This window comes from Eubalaena glacialis, chromosome 18, assembly GCF_028564815.1.
Source record: "Eubalaena glacialis isolate mEubGla1 chromosome 18, mEubGla1.1.hap2.+ XY, whole genome shotgun sequence".
In the NCBI taxonomy this organism is placed as follows: domain Eukaryota; kingdom Metazoa; phylum Chordata; class Mammalia; order Artiodactyla; family Balaenidae; genus Eubalaena; species Eubalaena glacialis.
In genome coordinates, this window is record NC_083733.1 from 56,318,933 (window position 1) to 56,345,130 (window position 26,198).

Here is a 26,198-nt window from a genome sequence, read left to right on the forward strand (position 1 = left end):
CACTCTGCTCCCCAAGCTGTGTGACCTGGGCAAGTGGGCACGTGCTCTCTCTGTGCCTCGTCTTCCTTGTCTGTAGCACAAGGCCCAAAACGGCCCCTTTGGGGTCGGGCGTGCAGATTAAATGAGGGACTCCGGGTCCAGTGCTTAGGAGAGGGGCCGGCACGGTAGGTGCTCCCTAAGTGTTGGCTGCTGCTGGGATGGTGACCGACATTCACCGTGTGCTTCCTTGCTGTGTGCGCTTGGCCTTGGGGCCAGGCCATCAGTGCCTGGGTTCTCTGTGACTCCTTATAAGAACTCCAGGAAGCAGGTACTGTCATGGTCCTCTTTTAACAGAGGAGGAAACTGGGGCGCAGAGCAGCTGAGCTGCTAGCCCAGGGCCACGCAGTGAGCACCCACGGTGGGTCAGCTCACCCACACTTCACAGGCAGAGAGCTGGGCTCTTGGCCCTGGGCTGTCTGACTCCTAAATTCTGGGCTTGCCTGGGAACCCCAGCGCCTACTCTGCCCGCCCCCTCTGCTGCTGGCGTAGGCCCCTTTACATGTAGCAGCTCCTCTCCCTTCCCTGTGTGGCCCCCATAAAGTCAGCAGCTCGGGGACTTGGTGGGAAGGGGGGGTTCTGGTCGGGGGAGCCGGCAGTGCTTGGCGCTGCCCCAGGGTGGGGCTCCCGCCTGATCATTATAAACACGGTTGGTTCCTCTGTTTGTCCTCCACGCAGCGCCCAGAGGGAAGGGCTGGCCCCAGGCAAATATCCGGAGGTGTGCCCCTCTGTCCCCTTCCCCTGCAGGTCACACAGGCAGCTGGGGGCGGGGCCGGGGGCGGTGGGCAGAGGCGGCTTGGGGGTTTACGGCAGGGGTTCTGGCTTGGCTGCCCCGTCTTCCAGGCTGCCTCCTGCCCACCCCGTCTGGATCCTGAGCTTCTCCCTCTCCTGGGTTTAGTGGGGGGTCCTGTGGCTAACCCTGTTCGTGCAGAGGGCTTGGAGCTGACTTGGGGCCCGCAGGTCCTGGGCTGGGGGGCGGAGGATGGGCAGGCAGAGTGAGAGAGGCCAAGGTGAGGAGTGAGGCTGGGCCCGGGGCCAAACGGGGGCAAATCTAGGAAGACAGTGAGGAGGTGGTGGGAAATGGGGTACACATCTGGAGTGACGGAGCGGAGCGGGGAAGATGGGGGAAGGCCCCTCAGCGTGTAGGGATGAGGCTAGGAGCTGGAACTGGGAGAGAGTCGAGGGCAGAGAAGCCTGGAGAGAGGACAGGATAGGTCAGGGCCTCTGGCAGGTGGGCCAGGAATGGAGGCCTGGGCGGGCGGGATACGCAGCGTCCTGGGGGCTGGAATGCGGGAGCGACGCTGAAGGGGCTCCTGGCTTGGGGGGTAGAGAAGGGGCTGGGCAGAGGGCCCCCCACCCTGGCCAGGCCTGTTCCACCCCAGAGCAGGCAGGGAAACTGGACCCCTGGGGGAGCCCTGGCTCTGGTCACCTGCTGGCCAGGAGGCCCAGGCCAGTTGAGGCAGGTTGGCTGCTGGGTCCCCACCCGCCTCCCACTGGGCGGCTCCTGCTGCCAAACCGGTTCCCCTGGATCGCTGCCCACTGATGGCCCTACCTCTGGCCTGGGGATGGCGGCCTCTTCGTCCTTACCTCACAGAGCTGCTCCGCGAAAGGAGCCAGGAGTGGAACCAGGGGCTGCAGGGGCCGCATCCCAGACACACGCAGGCATCCTTGCTAGGTCACGAGACTTACTGAGCTTGGGGCCGACCCTGTGCTGGGCACTGTGCCAGGCTCTGGGGAGCCAGCCATGAACCAGACAGAAATCCCCACCCAGTGCATTTCCCCTAGTTCTTTGGGTCTTAGTTCACACGGACCCTCTACTGGGAAACCTCCCTTATCCCCAGCCTGCCATCCCTCCAGGCTGGGTCTGGCGCTCTGTGACCCCAGCGCCGACCACTCTGGGCTGTCAGAGGCTGTCTCAGTCACCGCAGTATCCCTAGCACCAACCAGCACAAGGCTGGGCACAAAGGAGTGAGTTATTGCTGAACGAATGAACGAACAAATGAATGGACAAATGATGTTTTCTTCCCACTTTACAGATGAGTAACCCGAAGCCCCAAGAGGAGACATCTCATGCCCAAGGGCACTTCTAGCACAGCCAGCATCAAACCAGGTCTGTGGGGCTTAGGGCCCGTGTGCGGGTTCGGGGGCAGCACCTGGGCCCCCCTTCCCCAGACATGGCTAGGAGTCATCCTAATCATCAGAAGAGCAAATGCCGACGGGGCCCTCCCTCCGTGTCCCAGCCCTGCACCCAGCTCTGCTCGTATTAACTCATTAATCCTCCCGGCAGCCCTGTGGGGGCTGATCCGAGGCACAGACAGGTTAAGTCACTTGCCCAAGGTCACACGTAGTAGGCAACAGAGAGAGATTTGCACTCTGGCCATCTGGCTCCCCTGCCCATCATTTCTCTGGTCCCCCTATGGGACACCACCATCACACATGTCCTCTTCGGCCCCTTTGGTTTTTAAATCAGCTTTCATTGAGCATTTACTCTGTGCTGGTACTGTTCTGAGTACAGGACTGGAGACCACAGGCCCTAAAGACAGGGACTGTTTAGTCTGTTAGTAACTGTTATGAAGTGGCTCTTTCCCCGCTCTGTGATCTTGGTGAGGAACTTCCCTCCTCTGAGCCTCAGTCTCCTCATCTGTAAAGTGGGCATATAGCAGTGAGGCTGCCTAGGGGTCACGCATAGGACAGGGGCTTGGTAACCATTTGTTGAACAAGTAACCAAAGGTATGTGGTGCTTCCAGCCCAGAGTGCAGGCTGGCAAAGCAGGGATAGTGTCGGCGGGCCTTTAGGAACCAGTCACTGAGCCCATACTGTGTGCTGGGCGTGGCCGAGACAAGGGAGTGGGACGCCAGGAACCTGGGCAGGTGAGACCTGGCCTGGGGCACTGAAAGTCTAGTGATGGGGGTTGTAAACATTGAACTAGTAAACACAAGACCGAGCAGCAGAATTTCCAGAAGTTAAACATGCTACAAAATGTGATGGAAGGACAGTGGGGAATGGGGGCTCTTTTTCTTGGGGTGTTCAGGAAAGGAGTCACCAACGACTCTGACACCTGAAGGAAGGGAGGGAGGGGACCATGTGTGTGGATACTGGGGAAGAGTGTTCCCCACAGAGGGAACAGCCAGTGCAAGTCCCTGAGGTTTGGAAGCCAGTGTGAGTGAGAGGGAGAGATGAGAGCAGAGAAGTGATGGGGCAGGTCGTGTGGGGCGGGCCACCGGAGGACTGAGCTTCTCTCCTGAGTGAGGTGGAGCCACGGGAGGGCTCTGAGCAAGGGGCCTGACTCTGGTGTTCATGGGGTCCCTTGGGCTGCATGTGGGGGACAGACTGGGGAGGGGGCTGAGGGGAGTGGGGAGACCAGGGAGGAGAGGAGGATGGATAGGACCAGGGCGGGGCCAGAGGATCGAGGAGAAATAGCAGGTTCTGGCGAGCCGTCCCCTCCCACAGGCCTGCCGGCAGGAGCCCAAGTCTGCGCCCTCACCACGCTGAGAGCCTGGCGCCATGTTTGGGAAGAAGAAGAAGCGGGTCGAGATCTCGGCACCGTCTAACTTCGAGCACCGCGTGCATACGGGCTTCGACCAGCACGAGCAGAAGTTCACGGGGCTGCCCCGCCAGTGGCAGAGCCTGATCGAGGAGTCAGCTCGCCGGCCCAAGCCCCTCGTCGACCCCGCCTGCATCACCTCCATCCAGCCTGGGGCCCCCAAGGTATGCTGGTGCCCACCACCGCCTCTCCTGACCCACGCCAACCCCCTCGGGGTGACCCCAGCCCTCAACCCCACACTTGACCCTGCGGCCAACACCTCCGCCTCCCTTGCTGACCTCCACACAGACACGGCCCAATCCTCACCTTTCACTCACCCCTCCACCCACTGATCCCTCACTTGGCCTCAGCGCTGACCCCCACCCCCTTACCTTGCTGAGAACCCTACACTGACCTTGACCCTCCGACAGTCCCCCACACCAGCCCCAAGTCGTGCTCCTGTCCTGGAGCCTTGCGCCCTGAGCTCTGTGCTCTGGTCCCCAGCACCACAGACTTGTCCTGGGCCTTCACCGGGCTCCCATCTCAGGGCGAGGGACAGACTCGTTCCCTCATGGCGACTGCCCCAAGTGCTCAGGGCTGGGCTGGGGGAGCCCAGAGGGGGCTCCTGACCAGCCCCAGGGTCCAGGCCAGCCTCTTGGAGTCGGGGACACTGGAGCTGAGCCCCGAGGGCCAAGGACGAGGAGGAGTCATTCGGGCAAATGGTGGAGAGGCAGGGCTTTTAGTGGAGGAAGCGGCCCACATGAAGCATTGGGGGTTTTTTGGTTTGGGTTTTTTCCCTGCCATCTGAGCAAAAGGGCAGAGTTGGGATCTGAATCAAGGTCCGTTTCCAAGGCCCATGTTCTTAACCCCCTTCCTGTCTCCGTGGTCCCAGTGCCGGGCGTGACCTATGGTGAGGCTGGTCTGGGGGCAGGGGGTGCAGCACCCCGCAGCCTGCGAAGCCGGCCTTGGAGCACGGACTTTATCCGAAGGGCAGTGGGAACCGGGAAGGGCCACGGGCCACGGGCACACAACCCGGGTTGTTCGGAGGGGTGGAGATGGGCAGGCTGGTCAGCAGGCTCAGCGCCCGGGGGCAGGCCCAGGGCTGACTCATCCTGCCCCGCCCCGGGCGGGCGCAAGCTCTCCCCCAGGGTCTCCAGCTGGCGGCCCACTGAGGCGTTCATGTGCCCCAGGCAGGGGGCTTTTGGATACTTTGAATTCTCTGCCACTGCCTAAAAAAGCAAGAGACTTCACATCCAAATCTCTATTTCTGGCTTCTCCTGACAGTTCGGCTGGGGCCACTGGAGGGGCAGCTGCCGCCGCAGGCAGGGTGCCAGCTCTTCTGGGCCTGCAGGCCCCACCCAGCCCACTTCAGTTCCATCCCCTACCCGGCCCTGTGGCTGCTTGTCTGCTGGTTATGCCCGCACTAGGGCGCTTCCTAAAATCTAGCCCCTGCTTGTCCTGCCAGCCATGAGCGCTACCTGGGACTGTGTCTGCCAGGAGGAAGGGGCACCTTAAGTCACACAAAGGTGCCACACAGGCTGGCACTGTCCTGGGGCCCCTGTGGGCACTTGTGTTTGCTACCCTCGGCTGGAAAACTCCCTAGTCCTCCCAGACCCTCCCCCAACCCCCAGGGACTTCTCGACCTCTTATTCCAGCACCAAAGCCTGACCAGGTGTCTCCCTTGCTTCGCTGGGCCCCTGGGCAAGGCCAGGCCTCCAGGCTGGCAGCCAAGCCCAGGAGAGGCAGGGGGCAGGGGCTGGCCCCACAGGGGTACGGTGGCCTGTAGGTGGGTTTTGTGGGATCTGTGTTTCTGCACATTTGAGGTGGTTCTGGCTTTAGGATGTCTGGCAGCCCATGTCCCTGCCTGCCAGTGATTGACAGCACAGGGCTGAGGGGCATGGGCTCTGCTCCCCTCAGCCTCCTCCCAGCCTGCCTGCCTTACTCACTCACTCACGGGTTCAGCAAATGCTTATTGCGCACCTTCTGCATACCAGCCACTGTTCTAGGTGCTAGATGCAGCCAGAACGGTAACAGACAGGAGGAAACCATGGCCTCCCTCACCATCATTGCACTGGGGGAGCAGGCCATGGACAGATGTGCGCATGCTTTATGTCAGCTGGTTGTAAGTGCTCTAGAGAAAAGGAAAGCAGAGGAGGGGGATAGGGAGTGTTAGGGGCTGGCGTTTCAGACTGCGGGTGGTCAGCGAAAGCCTCCAGCAAAGACCTGAAAGGGGGGTGCACTGGGGAGGAGAGCTCAGGGCAAACTTGGGGGAAGATGTTCCAGGCAACGTGAACAGCCAGTGCCTGAGGTTGGTGTGTGTCCGGTGTGTTTTAGGAGCAGTTAGGAGGCCCATGTGCCTGGAGCTGAGTCGGGGGCAGGGGGAACCCTGGAGGCTGTGACCTGGATCAGGATGGTGGCCATGGCGGGTGAGGGTGGATTCAGGACAGGCTTTACATGGGCATTCGCATTTGCCAGCCCTGCTCCTGGGGCACTCCTGCCCTCTACTTTGGGCCCAAACCTTTCTGACTCTCCCTTTAACCCACCCTCAGCCTCCAGAGGAACAGAGAGCGTGGTTTGGAGTTAACAGCCCTGGCGGGCTGCAGGGGAGGAAGTGCCAAGCTGGGCCCTGGCCCCAGCATCCTGTAATTTGCAGCTCTCCAGGGCTGATTATGGGGTGGGGTGGTCTCTGCCCTTCTTCCCCTGCACCCCACAGGGCAGGGACCGCCCCCCAGTCTGGAGAGCAAGGAAAAGACAGGGGTGCATCCAGCTGGGGGGCAACAGCCTGACCAATGGGCAGGTTCTCCTTCCGCTCCCCTCCTGCCACCCATGGCTGGGTGCTGGGGGAGGGGCAGCAGGGGCCTCCCTGGTCCTGCCCCCACCCCCCCCCACCCCACCCCCACCCCCGCCCAGCCCTGTCATCATCCCATGGCATTTCTTCATTCCGTCTCTGTCTTGTCTCTGTGTGTGTCGTGTTGTCCTGTCCTCGTGTGTCGGATACACGTCCTGTGTCCCCCTCGTCCTTGCCCGGCCCCCACCCTGCCATTGCCCCGGACCCCAGACCATCGTGCGGGGCAGCAAAGGCGCCAAGGATGGGGCCCTCACGCTGCTGCTCGACGAGTTTGAGAACATGTCGGTGACGCGCTCCAACTCCCTGCGGAGAGACAGCCCGCCGCCACCCGCCCGTGCCCGCCAGGAAAACGGGATGCCCGTGGAGCAGGCCGCCACGGCCAGAGGGGGCCCAGAGAAGGCAGGCGGTCAAGGCCGGGTCGCCGGTCGCAGCGAGGCGGGTGGCAGCAGTGGAGACAGGCGGCGGGTGGGGCCGGACAAGAGGCCCAAGTCTTCCAGGGAGGGCTCAGGGGGGCCCCAGGAGTCCTCCCGGGACAAGCGCCCCCTCTCTGGGCCCGACGTCGGCACCCCCCACCAGCCTGCCGGTCTGCCCAGCGGGGCGAAAGTGGCAGCTGGCCGGCCCTTTAACACGTACCCGCGGGCCGACACGGACCACCCATCCCGGGGCGCCCAGGTAACTGCTCCCCCTGCCCCAGGACCGCCCCACTGTCCCCTTGCCCGGAGCTTCCCCGTTGCCACCCACCGACTCCAACCCGTGCCCAGCCCACCGTCCATCTCCATCCTGACCACCATGTGTCTGTCCCACAGCTGGGGTCCCTGTCCCTCTGGCCCCTCCACTGACAGCCGCCTCTCTTTTCTGTTGCAGGGGGAACCTCACAACGTGGCCCCCAATGGGCCATCGGTGGGGGGCCTGGCCGTCCCCCAGTCCTCCTCCGCCTCCCGGCCCCCCGCTCGAGCCCACGGCCCACCCAGCCCTGGAGTGCTGGGCCCCCACGCCTCCGAGCCCCAGCTGGCCCCTCCAACCCGCACCCTCGCCGCACCCCCCGCACCCCCCGCCCCCGGGCCCCCCGGCCCCCGCTCGCCACAGCGGGAACCCCAGCGAGTGTCCCACGAGCAGTTCCGGGCTGCCCTGCAACTGGTGGTGGACCCCGGCGACCCTCGCTCCTACCTGGACAACTTCATCAAGATCGGCGAGGGCTCCACGGGCATCGTGTGCATCGCCACCGTGCGCAGCTCGGGCAGGCTGGTGGCCGTCAAGAAGATGGACCTCCGCAAGCAGCAGAGGCGCGAGCTGCTCTTCAATGAGGTGGGCCTGCTGCCCCCGCCCCCGCCCTTCACCTCTCCTCCTGGGGCTCCTCCGCCCCGTGGTTTTTGAGGGCACATAGGGGTGAGGATGGGAGAGGGCCTTCGGGGATGGGGTTCCCCAGGGCTGGGTTCTGGGCCCGGCTCCTGTCCTCACTCATCACACCTCCCACCTCCCCAGGCTGTCTCCTCTGTCCCCACGATACCCATGGCCACGGCTGTCCTGTTCCTGGCCAGGCCCTGAGCCCCAGCTCCAGGCTCCCTCAGCCCCCTGAGCCCCACCCTCTGCGTGCCTTCCAGGCCCCTCATACCCACCAAGTCCCATTCTGGCCCCAAAGCGTGTACTCCAAACCTGCCTCTCCTGGTTCCCTGTCTCAGAGAGGCCCCGCCACGCCTGTCCCCAGGCCAGAGCTCTGGACCTCCCTGGCCCCCACCCCGGCTTGTCAGCCCTGAGCCTGTCACTCCTTCCCCGTCCCCATCCCCTTGTAGCCCATTTGCTGCTCGGCCCTGCCCCCTGGGCATTCCCCACACCGCAGCCAAAGGACTGCCACACACCCCTTTACTGCCCTTTGCAGCGCCCCCTGGTGCCCTCAGGACAAAGGCCTGGCCTCTTGGCCGTGCATCTGCGATCCGCCCCCATCTAGGCCTCGCTTCTGTCTGACCTCAGGCTTTGGCCCTTGGGGGCTCACTACCAGTGAGCGTGTTGCAAAGGCAGACCCCTGGCTGCTTCCCGAGAGGAATCTGTGTTGGGAGCAGCCCCCAGCCTCTGATGCAGGAGTCCCAGGAGGATGTCAGGTCCGGGGTCATCCGACTCTAGCTCTTGCCTCCTGACCTCTCCACACTCCTCAGCTGTGCCCCAGTGTAACGTGGCCCCTGTGAGCATCGTGTTCCCCCAGCTCCGTGAGGCTTTGCCTTGCTAGGCCTTCCTGCCCCTGAAATCTCTTCCCCCACCCCCGCCCCCGCCTTTTATCTGACCTGCCTAATACCTGCTTGGCCTTCTGGTCTCAGCCCTGTGCTTAGACGCTCTCGTCCCAGCTCCCTCTCCCAACACCAGCCTGGCCATCAGAGCCGCTCGCGGACCAGCTCAGGGCTGGTCAGAGACCAACATCAGAAGTGTGGGGTGTGTGCGGGGCGGGAGCACCCCTGGAATAGAGTGCAGACGTCAGGCCCACGCTGCCTTTGAGGTCTCTTGACTTTGGCCGTGGGAGGACAGCCCAGGGGGACCCCGATGAGCAGGAGTGATGGGTGGAACCGGACCCGCAGTGTGGCAGGGCCCACACCCAAGCTGAGAGGGAGGCGCGAGGGCTCCGGTGGCGGGGGCTGGCGGTCCTCCCTCCGCCGCGCCGACCCGGCCTCCCACGCCCAGGTGGTGATCATGAGGGACTACCAGCATGAGAACGTGGTGGAGATGTACAACAGCTACCTGGTCGGGGACGAGCTCTGGGTGGTGATGGAGTTCCTGGAGGGAGGCGCCCTCACCGACATCGTCACCCACACCAGGTACTGCTGGACAGCTGGACCCTGTGACAGCCAGCCTGCTGTCTCCCCCGGCTCCCCAGGGTGGACCTGGGTCCCCTCAGACCTCTCCCACGATAGGACTGGCCCCCTCCAGACCCCTTGGGGTGGGGCCATGTCTCAGAGCCAACAGGCTCTGTCCCCATCCGGCCCCCAGGGTGGGGCTATGTCCCCCTCAAACCCCAGGGCAGTGTTGTGTCCCCCTTAAACCCCAGGGCAGGGCCCTGTCTGTCCCCGTCACTCACCCACCCACCCCCGCAGGATGAACGAGGAGCAGATCGCCGCCGTGTGCCTGGCCGTGCTGCAGGCCTTGTCCGTGCTCCACGCCCAGGGGGTCATCCACCGGGACATCAAGAGCGACTCCATCTTGCTGACCCACGATGGCAGGGTGAGGAATGGGGTGGCTTGGCCTTCCCCCGCCTCTCCCCAACTCTCCCTCTGCTGGTAGGGTGTGCTCTGACCCCCTAGTTCAGTCGCGTGCGGAGCAGTAAGTTCATTCGTTCCTCGTGCAGCAGTCCAGAGTCAGGGGTCCACGTGAGTGGGGCCTCTCCCCCTGTGGTCAGGGGGCTCAGGCTGGCGGGGGCTCTGCCGTCAGCACAGGCCGTTGGGAACTGTAGTCTAGCCCTGGGCCCAGAGAGGGGAGGCTCCATTTGGGTGGCCAGCCTCAGCTCTCGGCCACGTGAGAACCTGCTCCTAGCCTGGCATCCAGGCGTGGGCTGTGGACTCCAGTCCTGTCTCCCATCTTCTGGACTGAAGTTCTGAGTCTGAGGTCCATGGATGAGCCTCACAGTGAGCGGAACCTGCATTTATATTCCAAGAGTGAACGTGATTTTCAGTGGGAGGGGGCCCTTGACTTTCACCGAATTCTTGTTGGTGATTTGCCCGCCCTCCCCCAGGAAAGTTAAGCCAGTCAGCAGAGGCAGGGGGTGGGGGGAAGGCTCAGTTTCACCGGGAGTCTCAGTTGGGGTCCACGAACACTGAAAGATGTCTGCAGATGTGTTTGGGGGACATGTGTGAGCATGCTCTCTGCGGGTAGGAGGATCCATAGACATCCTTAAGAGTCCGAATAGCGCCCACGGTTCCAAAAAAGGTATAAATCCTTGGTCTGGGGACGTAGCTGTTGCAGAGGCAGGCTGTGTCCCCTTGTACCCGCCTTGGACAGGGTTGCATCCCTCTCACACCTGCCAGCTGAAGGTGTGCTTCCTGCCGGGAAGCAGGGGCCCAGGGCACAGCGTTGGGAGCCAGCCCCAGTCTGAGCCCCCGCCCAGCCTTTGGTACCCCTGGGACTCGGGCCACTTCCCCCGAGAGCCCCAGCGCAGACCCTGTCACGGAGGCAGATGGTGCGATCTTGGGCAGGTGACACGGCTGAGGGCCCCAGCCAGGAGACGGCAGAGCTCCCCAGAGGCTCTAACCTCTGGGCAGCATCGTGGAGACCCAGCACGTCCGAGGCCAAGGAATCAAATAGGTAGATGCCTCTGCTCACCCTGCCCCCACCAGCACCTCTGACCCTACTGCCTACATCCTACTGCAGGTGAAGCTGTCGGACTTTGGGTTCTGTGCCCAGGTGAGCAAGGAGGTGCCGCGGAGGAAGTCCCTGGTCGGCACGCCCTACTGGATGGCCCCGGAGCTCATCTCCCGCCTCCCCTACGGGCCAGAGGTGAGCCAGAGGCGGCCGGTCATCCCGCTCTCGGCACTGGTTTACGCTGTGACAGTCCGGAACAGCCAGAGTGCTGGGGGTGAGGGGGCTCAGTCCCTGGGGACAGTTTTGGGGGAGAAGTAGGCATGCCTGCGTGCACTCATTGCTGACTGGGTTCTAGTTTGGAGCCAGGCCAGTGCTTAGCAATGGGAACGGAAGGCTGAGCAGAGGTGGCCGTGGCCCTGCCTGTCAGCCTGGGGCAGAGGCCGCAAACTGGCCAATGTGCTCTGAAGACGCCCTTGCAAGCATTTTAAAAAGAGAGCTCTCACGTGAAAGTCTGAATTTTATCCTCTGTCAGAAAACCAAGAGCTCTGGCCACGGGGAGGCCGAATTCCCACACAGCAACAATCAGCAGGTGCTGAGGGCTGCTCCACATTAGAAAGTGCAGGGCGCCTTCATCTTGGCCATAGTCCCCACCCATCCCTATTGCCTACACTGACCTGCTTCACTCCCTGCCGTTACCTGCCTGGTCTTTGAGCTGTGACCTGTGGCCCTGAGGATTCCTCCACAGTCCGTCAACAAGGCTTGACCCAGGGCCTGGCCAGGGTGCCCTTGGAAGCATATCTTGGGGGAACCTCAGGCAGGAGTGGGATCACACTGTGAGGGGAGGCTGGGAGGAGATTCTGAGGGACCATCTCAGTCACAACTGCCTGTGAGTGACAAAACCATCTCGAACGGATTTAGCAAAATGGAAAGCTGTGGGTCCCTAGAATCTTCCCCTTGTAGTCTTCACTCAGGCAGGTGCTCCCCTGGTCAGAGCAGACATGACCCTGGCAACTCCAGGACACATCTCCCTGCCTATGAGCCCTACTGTTTTCCTGAATATCTTGGTTGAAGTCTCAGGGTTGACTGTGACTGGCTCAGCTTGGGTCCTGTGCCCTTTCCTGAACCAATTACTGTGTCCGGACTCTGCTGATTAGGCTACCTGGTCATGCTCCATGGACTGAAGTAGGGGAGAGGGGGTTCTCCAGAGGAACCCAGGGGGAGGAGGGGGGTTAGCAAAAAAGAAGGGGATAGATGCTGGGTGGGCAGAACCCTTCAGAGGGCTCCCTGGGTGAGGAGTGCATAGGGTCCGGCAGGCTGGGTATCAGCGAGGATGTTCAGGGCCCAAGGATTCCAGGAGCGAAGAGGCAAAGACAGAACCAGGGCCATCCCTCTGTGGGTGTCCCTCGAGCACTGGCCATGCCTGCACAGCTCAGCCCTGCTGCCCCATTCCCACCGCAGGTGGACATCTGGTCTCTGGGAGTGATGGTGATCGAGATGGTGGATGGGGAGCCCCCCTACTTCAATGAGCCACCCCTCAAAGCCATGAAGATGATTCGGGACAACCTGCCACCCCGACTGAAGAACCTGCACAAGGTGGGCCCCTCCCGCAGGCGGCAGGCAGGTTGGGGTGGGGGGACAGGGCTCCACCCAGCCCCGAACCCAAGCAGAGCGTTGGGTGCGGGCAGCACTGGGGTATGGATGGCTCCCTCCCAAGGTGGCGCTTACTGTGTGCTGGGTCACCCCCGTGTCCCCCAGGCCTCAAGTGTCTGTGTAAACTCTGTGCCCTCACCACCCCACATCCCAGAGATTGTGCTTAGGCTGGCCTGGCTAGACGCACACAGCATAGCCAGATCCAGGAGAGGGGCCTTCCTGGTGGAGGAATTGCCTGGTGAGAAAGGGGTGCCTCCAGGGCCCAGCTGCTGCCAGGTCCTGCCGAACCTTGTAAATGGGGAGGGAATGAGCCCCTGGGGCCAAGCTCCTGGGACCTCTTTGCCCCCTCCCTAGGCAGTAGATGTTGTCAGCCCATTTGACAGAGGAGGAAACTGAGGCCCCGCAGCGAGTGAGCAGTGGAGCTGGCTCTCAGACCCCCTGACCCTCTCGCCCACCTCCTGACAGGTGTCGCCATCCCTGAAGGGCTTCCTGGACCGCCTGCTGGTGCGTGACCCGGCACAGCGGGCCACGGCGGCTGAGCTGCTCAAGCACCCATTCCTGGCCAAAGCGGGCCCGCCCGCCAGCATCGTGCCCCTCATGCGCCAGAACCGCACCAGATGAGGCCCAGCGCCCTGACCCTGAACCAAAGAGCCCCTTGGGTCACCCCTGCCCTGCCAGAGGCCAGTGGAGGGCCAGCCCCTGCCCCTCCCAGCCCAGGAGACACTCTGTATGGCACTGCCCTCCTTGCTGGGGGGTGTGCGGGACCCTACTACTGAACTGCCGTTTTGATTTTGTGACTTTTAAAAAAACGCAGGGACTTGTGGGAGCACACGAGGCTCCCAGGACCCGCCAACCCTCTGGGACAGGCCCGCCCCAGTGTTGTCCTGTCTCCAGGAAGGACGGGCGGCCTTCCCATCACTGGAAGTCTGCAGTGGGGGCCGCCAGGGGTGGAGACAACACTACGAAAGAGGTGTGTGTGTGTGTGTGTGTGTGTGCGCACGCGCGCACGTGTGTGTGTGTACACGCGTGTGTGCATGTAGAAGGTCCAGCTCCTCTGTCCTCCAGCCTGCGAGTGCGTGTCTCTGAGACCTCGCCTGACCCACAGCCCCTCCCCCCTGAGCCATTGCGGGGGTCGATCATGAATGTCTGAAGAGTGGCCTTTTCCCTTTGCCCCACACCCCTCTCTGTGGCTGGACGCGGAGACAGGAGTCAGGGCTTCCCACCCACCCCCAGCCTCTGCAGAACATGACTACTGCACCTGGGACAGCCTCCTCTTTTCTAGAAGTCTATTTATATTGTCATTTTATAACACTCTAGCCCCCATCTGGGGACAGATGGTCCCTGTCCCGCGGGGTGGCACTGGGGACAGGACCACTGCTTGAAGAATCAGGTTCCTGCCCCCTCAGCGCAGCCCCGCCCGCCCCTCCCTCAACTTAGTTTTACAATTAAACCAGTTTCTTGTTTTGTGTGTGTGCAGTGTGCATAGAGGCCCCCCCACCCCCGTCCAGGCCGCCTTGGGGAGAGAATTGATGGGGAGGGGCTCTAGGGTTGGGAGGGAGGCCTAGCTGACCCCAGGATTCCAGCCCAGTTCAGGGCCAGGGCCGTGTCTGTGGGTGGGCGGGAGCTCCAGGTCCAAGCAGCTGGTTACAGGGCTGGATTGATGCCCCACCAGGCTTGGAAGCAGCCAGTTTACCAGTCCATGTGCCATGATGACCAGTTTGCCAAATCTGCCATTTGCTGGAAACCTATTTTAAAGGTGGTCTGGAGTGCGTTCAGTGGGTAGGAACATCCTTGGTGAGCTGATGTTAGGAAACCGGTCAACAGGCAGATGGGCTGCTGGGGCGTCGGCTAAGACAGATGCACCTGGAGCTGCCAGCCTCAGAAATATGCCATTGGCCGTGTCCTGCCCTCCAGGCTGAGGCTGGGTCTCAGGGAGAGGAGAAAATCTGGCCGACAGGAGACGGCGCTGCTTCTGCATTTTGGGCAGTGAGTGCCCCAGGCCAGTGTGGGCTCGTGTGTGTCCTTCCCAGCACCCTGGGAGGTGTCGGGGCAGCAGCGGCCTCCTGGGGACACTGAGAGACCAAGGAGGGAACCCCCTTCCCAGAGCCCTCCAGGCGTCACCGGCACCAGGGACCTCAGCCTGGTTTGTGGGCTGGAAGTGTGTGGAGAGGAGCCAGAGAATCCGACCTAGTCCTGCCTCACCCCCACTGTCAGCCCCCACCCCCACAGGACCCCTCTCCACAGGCCCTGAGTCCCCCAGGAATCCGGGCACTGTTTCTGTGACAGCCTGGCCAAGTACACGCATGATCTAGATGGATAAACACAGATTTAAAGCATAGTGCAGGACGTCCCTGGTGGCACAGTGGTTAAGAATCCGCCTGCCAATGCAGGGGACACGGGTTCGAGCCCTGGTCCAGGAAGATCCCACATGCCGCAGAGCAACTAAGCCCGTGCACCACAACTACTGAGCCTGCACTCTAGAGCCCGCGAGCCACAGCTACTGAGCCCGTGCACCTAGAGCCCGTGCTCGGCAACAAGAGAAGCCGCTGCAGTGAGAAGCCTGATTCTGATGCCCCCTCAAGTTTGAGAACCACTGAGATCTACAGTTGCTCTTAGTAAGAGGCCAAGGAGTGGGACTCAGTCCTGCCCAGTCAGCAAGGTCCCAGCTTCCTTCCAACTTGCTGCTCCTCCATCCTAGGATTGTTACCTCTCCCACGTGAATAGGAGGGCACACCCCTTCCTTTTAAAGGACGTGACCCAAAGCTTTCACCATTGCCTCTTTGGCCTGAGCTTAGTCACGTGGCCATACCCAGCAGCAAGGGAGGTTGGGAAATGTAGTCTTTATTCTGGGTGACTGTGTGTCTAATTAAAACCTCTATTACTGGGACTTACCTGGCGGTCCAGTGGTTAAGACTCTACGCTCCCAATGCAGGGGACACGGGTTCAATCCCTGGTCGGGGAACTAAGATCCTACATGCCGCATGGAAAAGCCAAAAAAAACAAAAAAAACACTTCTATAGAATCGTGATCCTCTATCCCTGCTATTCACTACATTCGCCAGGCTTCACCCCAGAGAACCCAGAGGCAGACCCAAGTGTATGCAGGAGCAAATCGATGGGGGGAAATAGATTGTTTAATAATAGTGTTGAGGAAATTGGTTCATTTTATGAAGAAAAAGAAAACTGAATCCCTACCGAATACAATGAAAGGGAACCCGAGATCGGTGCTGTGCAGGGCAGTAGCCACGAGCCACGTGTGCCTATTTACTTTTAAATTAAATGAAATAAAATTAAGCATTCGGTCCCTCGGGTGCACTAGCCACATTTCACACGTTCAATTGCTGCTTCTGGCCAGCGGCTGAGGATTAGACAGTAGAAATGCGAAAACCTTCTATTAGCTCAGTTCTGTTTCGACTGTTTTTCTCTAGCTGGATTAAATATCACCGTGGGGACTTCCCTGGTGGTCCAGTGGTCAAGAATCCGCCTTCCAATGCAGGGGTCGTGGGTTCCATGGTTGGGGAACTAAGATCCCACATGCCACAGGGCAACTGAGCCTGCACGCCGCAACTTAGGATCCCATATGCTACAACGAAGATCCCGCGTGCCGCAACTAAGACCTGACGCAGCCAAATAAATAAATAAATAAATATTTAAAAAAAAACAAAACAAAACACCATGAAAGGTAAACTATAAAGTTGATAGAGGAAAATAATTGATGAGCTAGGGGCAGAGAAGGACTTCTGAAAACTCCCCAAAGAAACAAATTATGAAGAAAAAAATCAATTTGATTATACCAAATTAAAAGGCCAACAGGGATGTGCGCAGGTGCTCAAATCCATTAGTAATCAGAGAAAAGCAAATTCAGCGATGAGCTGTCATTTTAACAGTACGAATCTGGTAAAAATTAAAGTCTGGCTTAGTCAGATGAAGTGCTGCACATACGTACCTCCCAGTAATTCCGCTCCTGGGTGACTTCCCAAAGAAATTCTCCCTTGGGACCATGCAGTATTTATGCAGGATCTGAGGGTGCAAGGCAAGGGCTCCTGTGAAGTCATCAGAAGCTAGGGACCAAGTGTGCCCATGGGAATGGGGAACCAAGCCAACCAAGTCTGTAAATCAAAAATTGTGGACATAAAAGAATAGTCCTCATTTGGCAAGACCCAAAAAAGAGACTCATTTACGGAACAGAATGGCTCCCAGTGAGGAGAATGGAAGAAGGAGTGGGATAAAGGGAAAGAATGAATGAATGAGAGAGGGGTCTTGGGAGGAATAAAGGCCTTGAAGGCCATGCTGAAGGTCTGTTCTGTAAGCAAAGGGCAACCCCCTTTGGTGCGGATTGGAGTCTGGTCATAGGCATATAAAATGAGAATTATCCAGGCAATTCTAACGTGCAGCCAGGATTGAGAATGGCAGTTTATCTGCAACAGTAAGTCATTGGTGACCTCAAACTTGTGCCTGCCTCCTGCCAACGCCCCACAACGAGAAGGGCCCAGGAATCATCTCACACCTTCCCCCATTTCACAGATGTGGAGACTGAGGTCCATGGAGAGGAAGGGCCTGCTCAGGGTCACACATCCTACAAGGTCCATGCCTGAAGTCTTGGGTCCCTCACTGGCTTTCTGAGCCAGGCCTCAGGCTGGGCGGTGGGGCTGCAACAGTGAGCAGGACAGATCTGGTCCAGGAGGCTCCAACTCTGATGCCCCAGGGCCAAGCAGGTGACACTGGGGACTGGGGAAGTGGTCACACACACGCCCCTTCGAAGGTCAGTCACTTCTCAGGGCTCTTTGGCCTTGCGGGGGTTTGGTCCAATGATGCAAAATGTTCTGATTTTCCTCAAGAAATCCTCATTTTCATGTGAAAGCTCTTGAATCTCAAAGGTAGGCAACTTATGAAAAACATTTAACAATATCATGTGGGCCAAGCAAAATCAAGGGAATAGTTAACATTCATCAAAACCTTACTGTTTTTAGGAGCTTTGCTGAGCTCCTAGTTTTACCTCATCTAACCCTGTAGTGGGTTAAATAGTGTCCCCTCCTCACCCCCACCCCCCAAAAAAACCAGACGTGTCCCTGTGGAACCTGTAAGTGTGACCTTATTTGGAAAAAGGGTCTTTGCAGATGTGATTAAGGACCTTGAGGTGAGGTCATCCTGGCTTATCTGGGTGGGCCCTAAATCCAGTGACAAATGTCCTTATAAGAGAAAAGCAGAGGTAGACTTGAGACACCCAGAGAAGACCTTGTGAAGACAGGCAGAGATTAGAGTCCTGTGGCCACAAGCAAAACCGCACTGGGAGCCACTAGAAGCAGGAAGAGGCAAAGAAGTCTTCTCCCTCTAAAGCTCTAGAGGGAACAAGTCCTTGCTGACACCTTGATTTCAGACTTCAGCTTCCGGAACTGTGAGAGAATACATTTCTGCTGTTTTAAGCAACCCAGTGTGTGACAATTCATTGTGGCAGCCCCAGAAAACTAACACAACCCTCCTAGCAGCCCTCCGAGGAAGTACCTTCCTTGTCCCATTTTATAGCTGGGAGACTGAGGAACAGAGACTCGAAGTCACCAGCCTGAGGTCACACAGCAAGAAAGTGGTAGAGGCAGGGTTCAAAGCCATCACCATGCCACAGCCTCCTGAAGACTGAGCAGGACCTCCCTTTCCAACCACAACTGAGGGACCACAGGTCTAAACAGGAAAGGGTCAACCTCTGTCTTCCAGGGCCGCCAGTCAACTCAACTAGGCCAGACCCCAAAAAAGGAGACTCCGGAAGAGAGATGGCCTCCAGGAGAAGACTGAGAGGTGTTAGGCCTGGGGGGACAAAATGGGGCAGCAAATAGGGTCCTGGCCTGTCATTTGGGGAGGTGGGGACCCCTCACAGCCTTTCTCCGGATGACCAAAGGCATCTACAGAAGTTTGGGGACCACTGGATTAAACAGAGTTAAACTCTCTCTCCCTTTCTTCCTCCATCCCTCTCTTCCCCACAGCTTTATCCCCGACTTTCTCTCTCCCTCTGTCTTTCTTATTCTATCATTTAATCTTATTTAGTGTTTGAACAGGTAACTGAAGCCCATGGTACAAAATATAGAAGATTCCAAAGGGAATAAATTGCAAAGTCAACCTCCCTTCCTCTGCATCCCCAGCCTCTCGGTCCCCGTCCCCAGAGGCAGCCACTGAGGCAAGTTTCTTGTATCTGCTTTCAGAAATGTATGCATATACCAGGAAATACCTACGTGCATATACTGATATATGTTCCACTTTGCGCAAATGTTAGCATACTGTACACATCCTTCTACACCTTGCTTTTTCGCGACCTAACAGTGTATTCTAGTGGTTGATCCCAGTTGGTACATAAAAAGCAGCCTTGCTCCTGTTAATGGCTGGGTAGTATTCTGTGATGCATATGAACCTTGATTCACTGAAACAGCCTCTGCTGATGGACCTTCAGGACGTTCAGCCTGCGGCTGTTTGCTGTTCTAAACAATGCCACAGGAGAGACCTTGCACGTACGTTCTATCTGGCAAATTTAACTGGTGTGCATACACCTCGCCTCCCCTGCCTGCCCCTGGACTCCCACCTGCCCTCTGTCCCAGGTAATGCCTTGTGGGTATCTCTGACCCTCTGGATCCTTCCCTGGATCCGATCAACTCCGTCCCAGTCCCCATAAGCATCTCTCTTTTTGCCTGTCTGCTTCAGCCTCTCTAGATCTCTCTACCTCTCTTTCCTTCTGTCTTCATCTTCATCACTCTGTCTCGAAGTCTCTTCGTTTTCCTCCTTACCAGCGTCCCTCCTCCTCCTCCTCTCCTCCCACCCCTTCTCATTTCCTTCCTTCTACCCCAACTCATCCCCACCTCTCTGTCGCCCCCTACAGGGTGAAGCTGGCTCAACACATATCCCCACCTCAGAGCCACCTGGCTGGGCTCTCCCATACCCTGCAGCCCTGGTGGAGAAGCCATCTGCTCCTCCAAGCCCTGATGCCCGCCCTCCAGGACATCCCACCCCTTTCTTTCTCTGTACCAGCAGGATTGGGCCCTGGGACGCGCCGATGCTCTGGGGGTGATACTGGTTTTGCAGCAGGAGCCGTGGGAGCTAGACTTGCGCAGGTTGCATGTGGTTCTTGGGCTGGACAGAGCCTCATCCTCCTGTTCGGGACCGGCCTTCTTGCCCTCCCTGCTCAGCAAATAGAGCAACCAGTCAGTGTCAACCCTGAGCTGAGGACAAATAATAAACAAACCCACCCAAGGCCCTGCCCTGGTGAGGTTGACATTCTCACCGGGTGACACAGTTCATGACCAAGTGAACATACCCATGTACTCACAGGTATTTACAAACCACACTCAGTTCAAGAAAGAAAGAACAGGGTGTGGCAGGGGGTGGGAAATTGACCTGGTGGGGGAGGGCCCAAGTTGCTTTATATGAACCAATAGGGAACAATCACCGAGATGTATTGTTAGGTAGAATAAAGCAGGAAGGGTGTGTGCCTTATGAAGAGATGACATCTGAATGGAGATGAAGGCATCCATTGGAGGTGTGGAGTGGAAGGCCTTGTAGGCGGAAGGGGAAGCATGTGCAAAGGTCCTGAGGTGAGAAGGAAGTTGGAGGGTCAAGGCCCAGCAAAAATATGGGACTCACAGTGGGTGAGGAGGAATGCGTGGACCACCTCAAGTGCACTGTGGGGAGGAGAAGATAGCCCCATTTTATAGACTAAGCTTTGGAAAGAAGGAAAGTCCTTTGCCCAAGGAGACATGGAGTAAGGGTGAGGACTGTTGAGCTCAGGCAGCCTCCTGCTCCTCACCACCAAGATCCCAGATCTGCAGCAGCATCACCTCGCGGGTGGGCGCAGGGGTGTGGAGCCCAGAAGCCTGCATTTAACAAGTCCTCCAGAGGATTCCAACACACGATCTTTTTTTTTTTTTTTTTTTTCCTGTTCTAACACACAAACTTGAGAACCACTGAACCAGGCTCTCCTGCCTCCCCCAATTTTGCTCTTGCCCTATGAGGGATCCCTGTCCATTGTGGGTTAACTGATGGTCCCCCCAAAAGATATGTTCACATCCTAATCCCCGGAACCTGTGAGTGCTACCTTTTTTGGAAAGAGGGTCTTTGTAGCTATAATTAGGTTGGGGACCTTGAGATGAGAAGATCATCCTGGATTATCTGGAAGAGCCCTAAATTCAATGTGTCCTTATAAGAGTGAGACAGAGGTAAATTTGAGAGCAAGGAGGCAATGTGACCACGGAGGCAGAGACTGGAGTGATTCGACCACAAACCAAGGAATGCCGGCTGCCACCAGGAGCTGGGAGAGGCGAGGAAGGCTTCTCTCCTAGAGCCTCTGGCGTGAGTGCTGCCTGCCAACTTGATTTCAGACTTTTGGCTTCTAGAACCATGAGAGAATACATTTCTGTTGTTTAAGCCACCAAGCGTGTGCTAATTCGTCACAGCAGCCCTAGGAGATGAATCCACTGTGCAATGGGGCAGACCGAGCAGCAGACTCCAGCCTGACTTCCCACCTCGGGCGGAAGACCGAGCCCACCCAGGCTTCCCTGTCACCGTGCCCGGCACTGGCTTCATCCTGTCATTTTCCCGAGAGCTCTGAGTCTTCTTATGAGTGGAATTCAGAGCTGCTGGGATGTAAAGAGAGGAGCAGGGGTGGGGTTGAGGTGCACTGGGACCAACTCGATGACTTAGAAATGGGGCTGCAAACTAGAATCTTATCTGGGTGGGGGTGGGGGGTCTGAGGAGCCGGGAAGGGTTTCAGGGAGAGCAGAGCCATGGTCAGATGGCTGCTGAAAAGGATCATGATGCTGGGAGTTGGACACTAGCATGAGGAGCTTGGACCCTAACCTGGGCCACCCTCCCCTCCCTGGGGATGCAGACTCTGGGGCCAGACAGCGGGGGTTCAAATCCCAGCTCTGCCACTTTCTGGCTGTGTGACCTTGGGCAGGACACGTCACTTCTCTGTGCCTCAGTTTCTTCATCTGTGAAATAGGTTTAATGATAATACCTACCTTAGAGGGTGCATTTGATTAACAGACATAGACCACATAGTGCCAGGCACACAGTAAGTGGTCCATTATTGCTATTGTTTGTTTTGTTTAGTTGCGGCTTGTGGGATCTTTGTTTCGCAACCAGGGATTGAACCCCAGCCCTCGGCAGTGAGAGCTCGGAGTCCTAACCACTGGACTGCCAGGGAATTCCCATCACCCCTTTAGATGTCCAGTACTGACACCTGAGATAGAATACTTGATTTCCTGCCCACTCTTCGCCCTCAATCTGTTCTGACCTCGTTTTCCCCTCTCTGCAAATGGTGCCACCTTCTTCTGCCCATTGCTCAACCCTCAAGTCCAATCAAGCCTTTCCTCTCTGTCAAATCAGCAAAGATATTAAATCTGTCCTCGACCAGTCACTCTATGGCCCCACCCTGGTCCTGCCCACCCCCATCTTCTTCCTCATTGTTTCCTTGCCCCCTCCCTGCCCTCACTCAGCCAGAGATCAATTCATCACTTCCCAGCTAAAAACTTCCCCATAGTTTCACTTTGCATTTATTACACTTAGATAAATCCTACAGAGCTGACCCCCCCATCCTCTCTCTGATCTCATCTCCCCTGCATTCCCTCCATTCCAGCCACACTGGCCTCCCTCCTGTTCCCCAAACGCACCATGCCTGGTCCCACCTCAGGGCCTTTGCACTTGCTGTTCCCTCTTCTTCAGGTCTCTGCTCAAATGTCACCTCCTCTGAGAAGCCCTCCCTGACCACCTCAGCTAAAACAGGCTTCCCACCCGCTGCTATTCCCTGTCATCACAACCTTTTTTCACCATCAAAGCATTTCATGCTGCTTGTCAATTAGTTACTTGTTGAACTCTTGAAGCCTGTCCCTCCTCCCACGAGGAAGCCCCATGGGGACAGGAATCTGTCTGTTCTTTCACCATTATATCCCCAATGCAGAGGCCTTGGCCACTGTGGATGCTTAATAAGTATTTGTTAAAAGAATAAAAGGTAGAAAGGGCAATGGGAAGTTATGGATCCTTGTTTTCTTCATATATATTTTTTGTTCACACAAATAGTAGCCTATGAGGCCCACTATTCTAGATCTGGCCTTTTTCACTCAATAGGCTTGTTGCTATTTCCTTATTTGTACGTGGAGAGAGTTACCATATCCTTTTTGCTTTGTTTCTTATTGAGGTATAATTTACACACAAGAAAATACACCCATTTTAAAGGTACAGTTTGATGAGTTTTGGCAAATGTATACACCCATATAACTACCACCACAATTAAGATAGAACTTTTGGGAACCTCCCTGGTGGTCCAGTGGTTACAACTCTGCGCCTCCACTGCAGGGGGCATGGGTTCAATCCCTGGTTGGGGAACTAAGATCCCTCATGCCCTGAGGTGCCACCAAAAAAAATTAAAAATAAAAATAAATAAATAAATACACACACACAAAAGAAAGATAGAGCTTTTTTTCTCACTCCAGAAAGTCCACGCCCCTGCCCCGCAGCCCAGGAAACCACCAACCTGTTTCTCTGATTCTAGATTACTGTTGCCTTGTCCAGAATTTTCTAGAAATGGAATCACACAGTACGTGCTCATTTCTGCGGGGCTTTTGTCACTCTGTGTGAGGATTTTTAGGTTCATCCATGTGGCTGCATGTTTGGCTAGTCATTCCATTTTCTTACTGAGAGCATCCCACAGTGTGGACATAGCACGGCTGGTTTATCCACTCGCCTGTCGACGGGCACTTGGGTGGGCTTGCTCTGGAGTCATCATGGGAAAGCTGCATTGGGTGTGGGTCTTTTGGTGGCCATGGCTAAATCCCCAGAAGTGGGATGGCTTGGTTGTAGGGTGGGAGCATATCTGGTTTTATAAGAGATTGTCAATTTGTTTTCCAAAGTGGTCACACCATTGCTCGTACTTTTTAATGTTTCACGACACATGAGAGGTGGCTTGTGGGGAGGCGTGCTGTGTTGGTCATCCAGGCCTTGGCCCTTTTGAAAAACAGCCTTTCAGAGCTTGAGTCTCCACAATGGGACCTTTACCGCTCAAAAGGTGGAGAAAGGAGACGTTTCAGATCTAATGTTGACGACACTTGGCTTTGTATGGCCCTGGTTGTGCCCCTGGATCCCTCAGATTTAAGTAAAAATGTTTCTCATAGTATGGAATGATGGGGTGGGTGCTTCTAAAATTTTAGATTCTGGGGCCCAGAGGGACTGAATTAGACTCCTGGGAGTGGGGCTTGAAAATACACATTTAAAATAAGCTCCCTGGGTGAATCTAATGAGCCCTAAAGTTTGGGAACCACTGAGTATGGGGATATGGGTGAGAGGGAAGGGCATTCTGTGTGGAAAGAACTTTCTGAGCAAAGTCCCTAAGATGGGAGAGATCAGGGAGCAGAAACCTAGGGTCTCTAATGCTGGCAAAGAGCTGGGATTTTTCTCCTGCACTGGGGAGCCATGGCAGGTTTAAGAGGGGGAGTGACTGCCTGGGTTTAACCTTTCGTAAGACCCCTCTGGCTGTGGCGTGTGTGTGTGTGTGTGTGTGTGTGTGTGTGTGTAAGAGAAGGGGGTGAGGACCCCAGGAGGGAGATAATGTGGACACCATGGCAGGAGAGGGGCAGACAGAGGAGGGGTGTTGATCCCCATTCTATAGACTTGCTGCGCTTTTTTTTAGGTTTCTGGCTCCGAGCCACTCCCTGCCCTGGATTCTGACCAGGGGACAGCTCTGAGTCCACTAGACAGACACTCCTTCTCTCTCTGTCCTTTCCTCCTCCTCCTCCCCCTCTTTTCCCCCTCCCCCTCCTCCTCCTCATCCTCCTCCTCCAATGAAGACAGGTGGGCAGGCAGCCAGACAAGGGTGTGGGTTTGTGTGCTTGTAGTGGCCAAGGGAGTATTTCCGGTTGTGCGTGTGTTGTGGGCTCTGCGAGTGTTTGTCTGCGAATTTCCTGGAGACTTCCAGGTGCAGCGGGGCTATTGCACATTAGTTGGTTTGCCCGCTTCCATGGGCCCTCCCTCCTCCCAGGGCCCTGGCTAATTCCCAAGTTTCCCAGGACAGGTCACTTCACCTCTCTTGCCTCAGTTCCCCAATCTGTCAATGGAGGTACTATTACCAGTTCCCACCTCCCAGGGTTGTAAGATTTAATGAGTTAAAGACAGACAATAAATGTAACCATTTTCTCCTGTCTGTTTCTGTGTTGAGGCAGTGTTTCTCTCTAGGGGCAGTTTGAATCTGAATCCCTGTGTATCTCACTGAGACTCTGTGCCAACTCGCCACATACCAGCTGTGCAACCTTGGGTGAGTTACTAGACCTCTCTGAGTCTCAGTTTCCTCAAGCATCATCATTCCGGTGTGAGCTCAATTCTGTATGTCTGCAGTATGTGTCTCTCAGGGTCTTGTGGGAATCTGAGGCAGGAAGCACCCGTGGAAGCATATGGGGTTATCTGGGGCAGTATGGGACCAGGCCTGTGAGGTGGGACTCTGTTTCCTCATCCGTGAAATGGGGATAACAACAGTTCCCCACTCAGGGTTGGTGTGCAGGCGGATGCTGGAGCGCTTGGGCCGGCATGCAGCTCCACACACGTTCTCTATTCTTTCTTTTACCTATAAAATGCCCACAATAGTAGCACCTACGTCGTTAGAGGATGAAATGAACTTGTAAGTGCTTAGGGACAGCACCTAGCAAGCAGAAAGCGCTCACTGTGGCACTTGTTACTGGTAACCTGTGTGGGACTCTGAGCCTGTGCTTACCGGGGCCGGGTGTGGGATGTAGCACGGGCAGAAAGTGGCTGTGGGCATCTGGCCCTACAGGTTCCTCTGCCACCCCACTTCCTCCGCACCCCGACCTCCTGCCCCTACCATCACTCCAGCCCTCACTCCAAACTCCCTATGACCTCCGAGGGAGAAGGCTTTGGCAGCTGTGCCACCTGCCCCAGCCCCAGGAAGGGATGCAAGGCACCCTGATACCCAGGAGGGGTTGCTGCTTCCCCCTCTGGCGCTATCTCAGTGTCTCCCTGATGTTCCCCATCTCTGTGACTCCCCATCTCAGGCTCCAGGTCTCTCTCTGACCTCCACTGCACCCCCACTATGTTTCCAGAACAGGAAATGTCAGGTCCCAAGGTTGTGTCCCATGTCAGGGCAGAGGAGGAACCGGCAGAGGCAGGACCTACCCTCCCACCCCCCACCCCCCACCCCCCACCCCTTACTGCCTAGCTGAGGCGGGTGGGAAGAGGGGGGCTTCATTAATTAACCTCTAATCCTGCCATGTGGGATCTTTTTTTTTTTTTTTTTTTTATAATGAGAGCCTCTGGGAACTACAGTTTTGTCTTTTATTTTATTTTATTTATTTATTTATTATTTATGGCTGTGTTGGGTCTTTGTTTCTGTGCGAGGGCTTTCTCTAGTTGCGGCAAGTGGGGGCCACTCTTCATCGCGGTGCGCGGGCCTCTCATTATCGTGGTCTCTCTTGTTGCGGAGCACAGGCTCCAGACGCGCAGGCTCAGTAATTGTGGCTCACGGGCCTAGTTGCTCCGCGGCATATGGGATCTTCCCAGACCAGGGCTCGAACCCGTGTCCCCTGCATTGGCAGGCAGATTCTCAACCACTGCGCCACCAGGGAAGCCCGCCATGCGGGATCTTAAAGAGGTAGATGTGCCCCGGAGCCCTGGCATTAGCGCCTTGGTCCCACCCCTCTCCCAGGGCTGGTGTCTGGGTCCTCAGCTGGCCCTGGGGAAACTGGGGCAGGAGGCTTGGGAAACGGAGCAGGGCCGGGACCCGGACTTCTACAGTCTGGGAAAAGGAGGCGCTGTGACCTCGACTGTTGGATCTGAGGGAGGAGGGCCTGGGGCCCCAGATCCTTCCCCCAACACACCCTTCGCTTAA

The 26,198-nt window shown here is 57.2% G+C and overlaps 1 protein-coding gene across 3 annotated transcripts in view; it reads left to right on the forward strand.

Annotated features, from left to right (window-relative positions):
• The window catches only part of PAK4 (p21 (RAC1) activated kinase 4), a 46,500-nt gene extending 32,701 nt beyond the window's left edge, over window positions 1-13,799 (forward strand). For 2 of the 3 annotated variants that reach the window (XM_061172680.1, XM_061172681.1), the window contains exons 2-10: window positions 2,073-2,146; window positions 3,487-3,744; window positions 6,618-7,079; window positions 7,272-7,712; window positions 9,075-9,208; window positions 9,485-9,611; window positions 10,755-10,880; window positions 12,144-12,278; window positions 12,801-13,799. In XM_061172680.1, the coding sequence (XP_061028663.1) occupies window positions 3,541-3,744; window positions 6,618-7,079; window positions 7,272-7,712; window positions 9,075-9,208; window positions 9,485-9,611; window positions 10,755-10,880; window positions 12,144-12,278; window positions 12,801-12,956 (1,785 nt within the window). In that variant the 5' untranslated portion in view covers window positions 2,073-2,146; window positions 3,487-3,540 and the 3' untranslated portion in view covers window positions 12,957-13,799. The remainder of the gene's footprint in view (window positions 1-2,072; window positions 2,147-3,486; window positions 3,745-6,617; window positions 7,080-7,271; window positions 7,713-9,074; window positions 9,209-9,484; window positions 9,612-10,754; window positions 10,881-12,143; window positions 12,279-12,800) is intronic. The other variant, XM_061172682.1, reaches the window with a different exon arrangement.
• The last annotated feature ends 12,399 nt before the right edge of the window (window positions 13,800-26,198 follow it).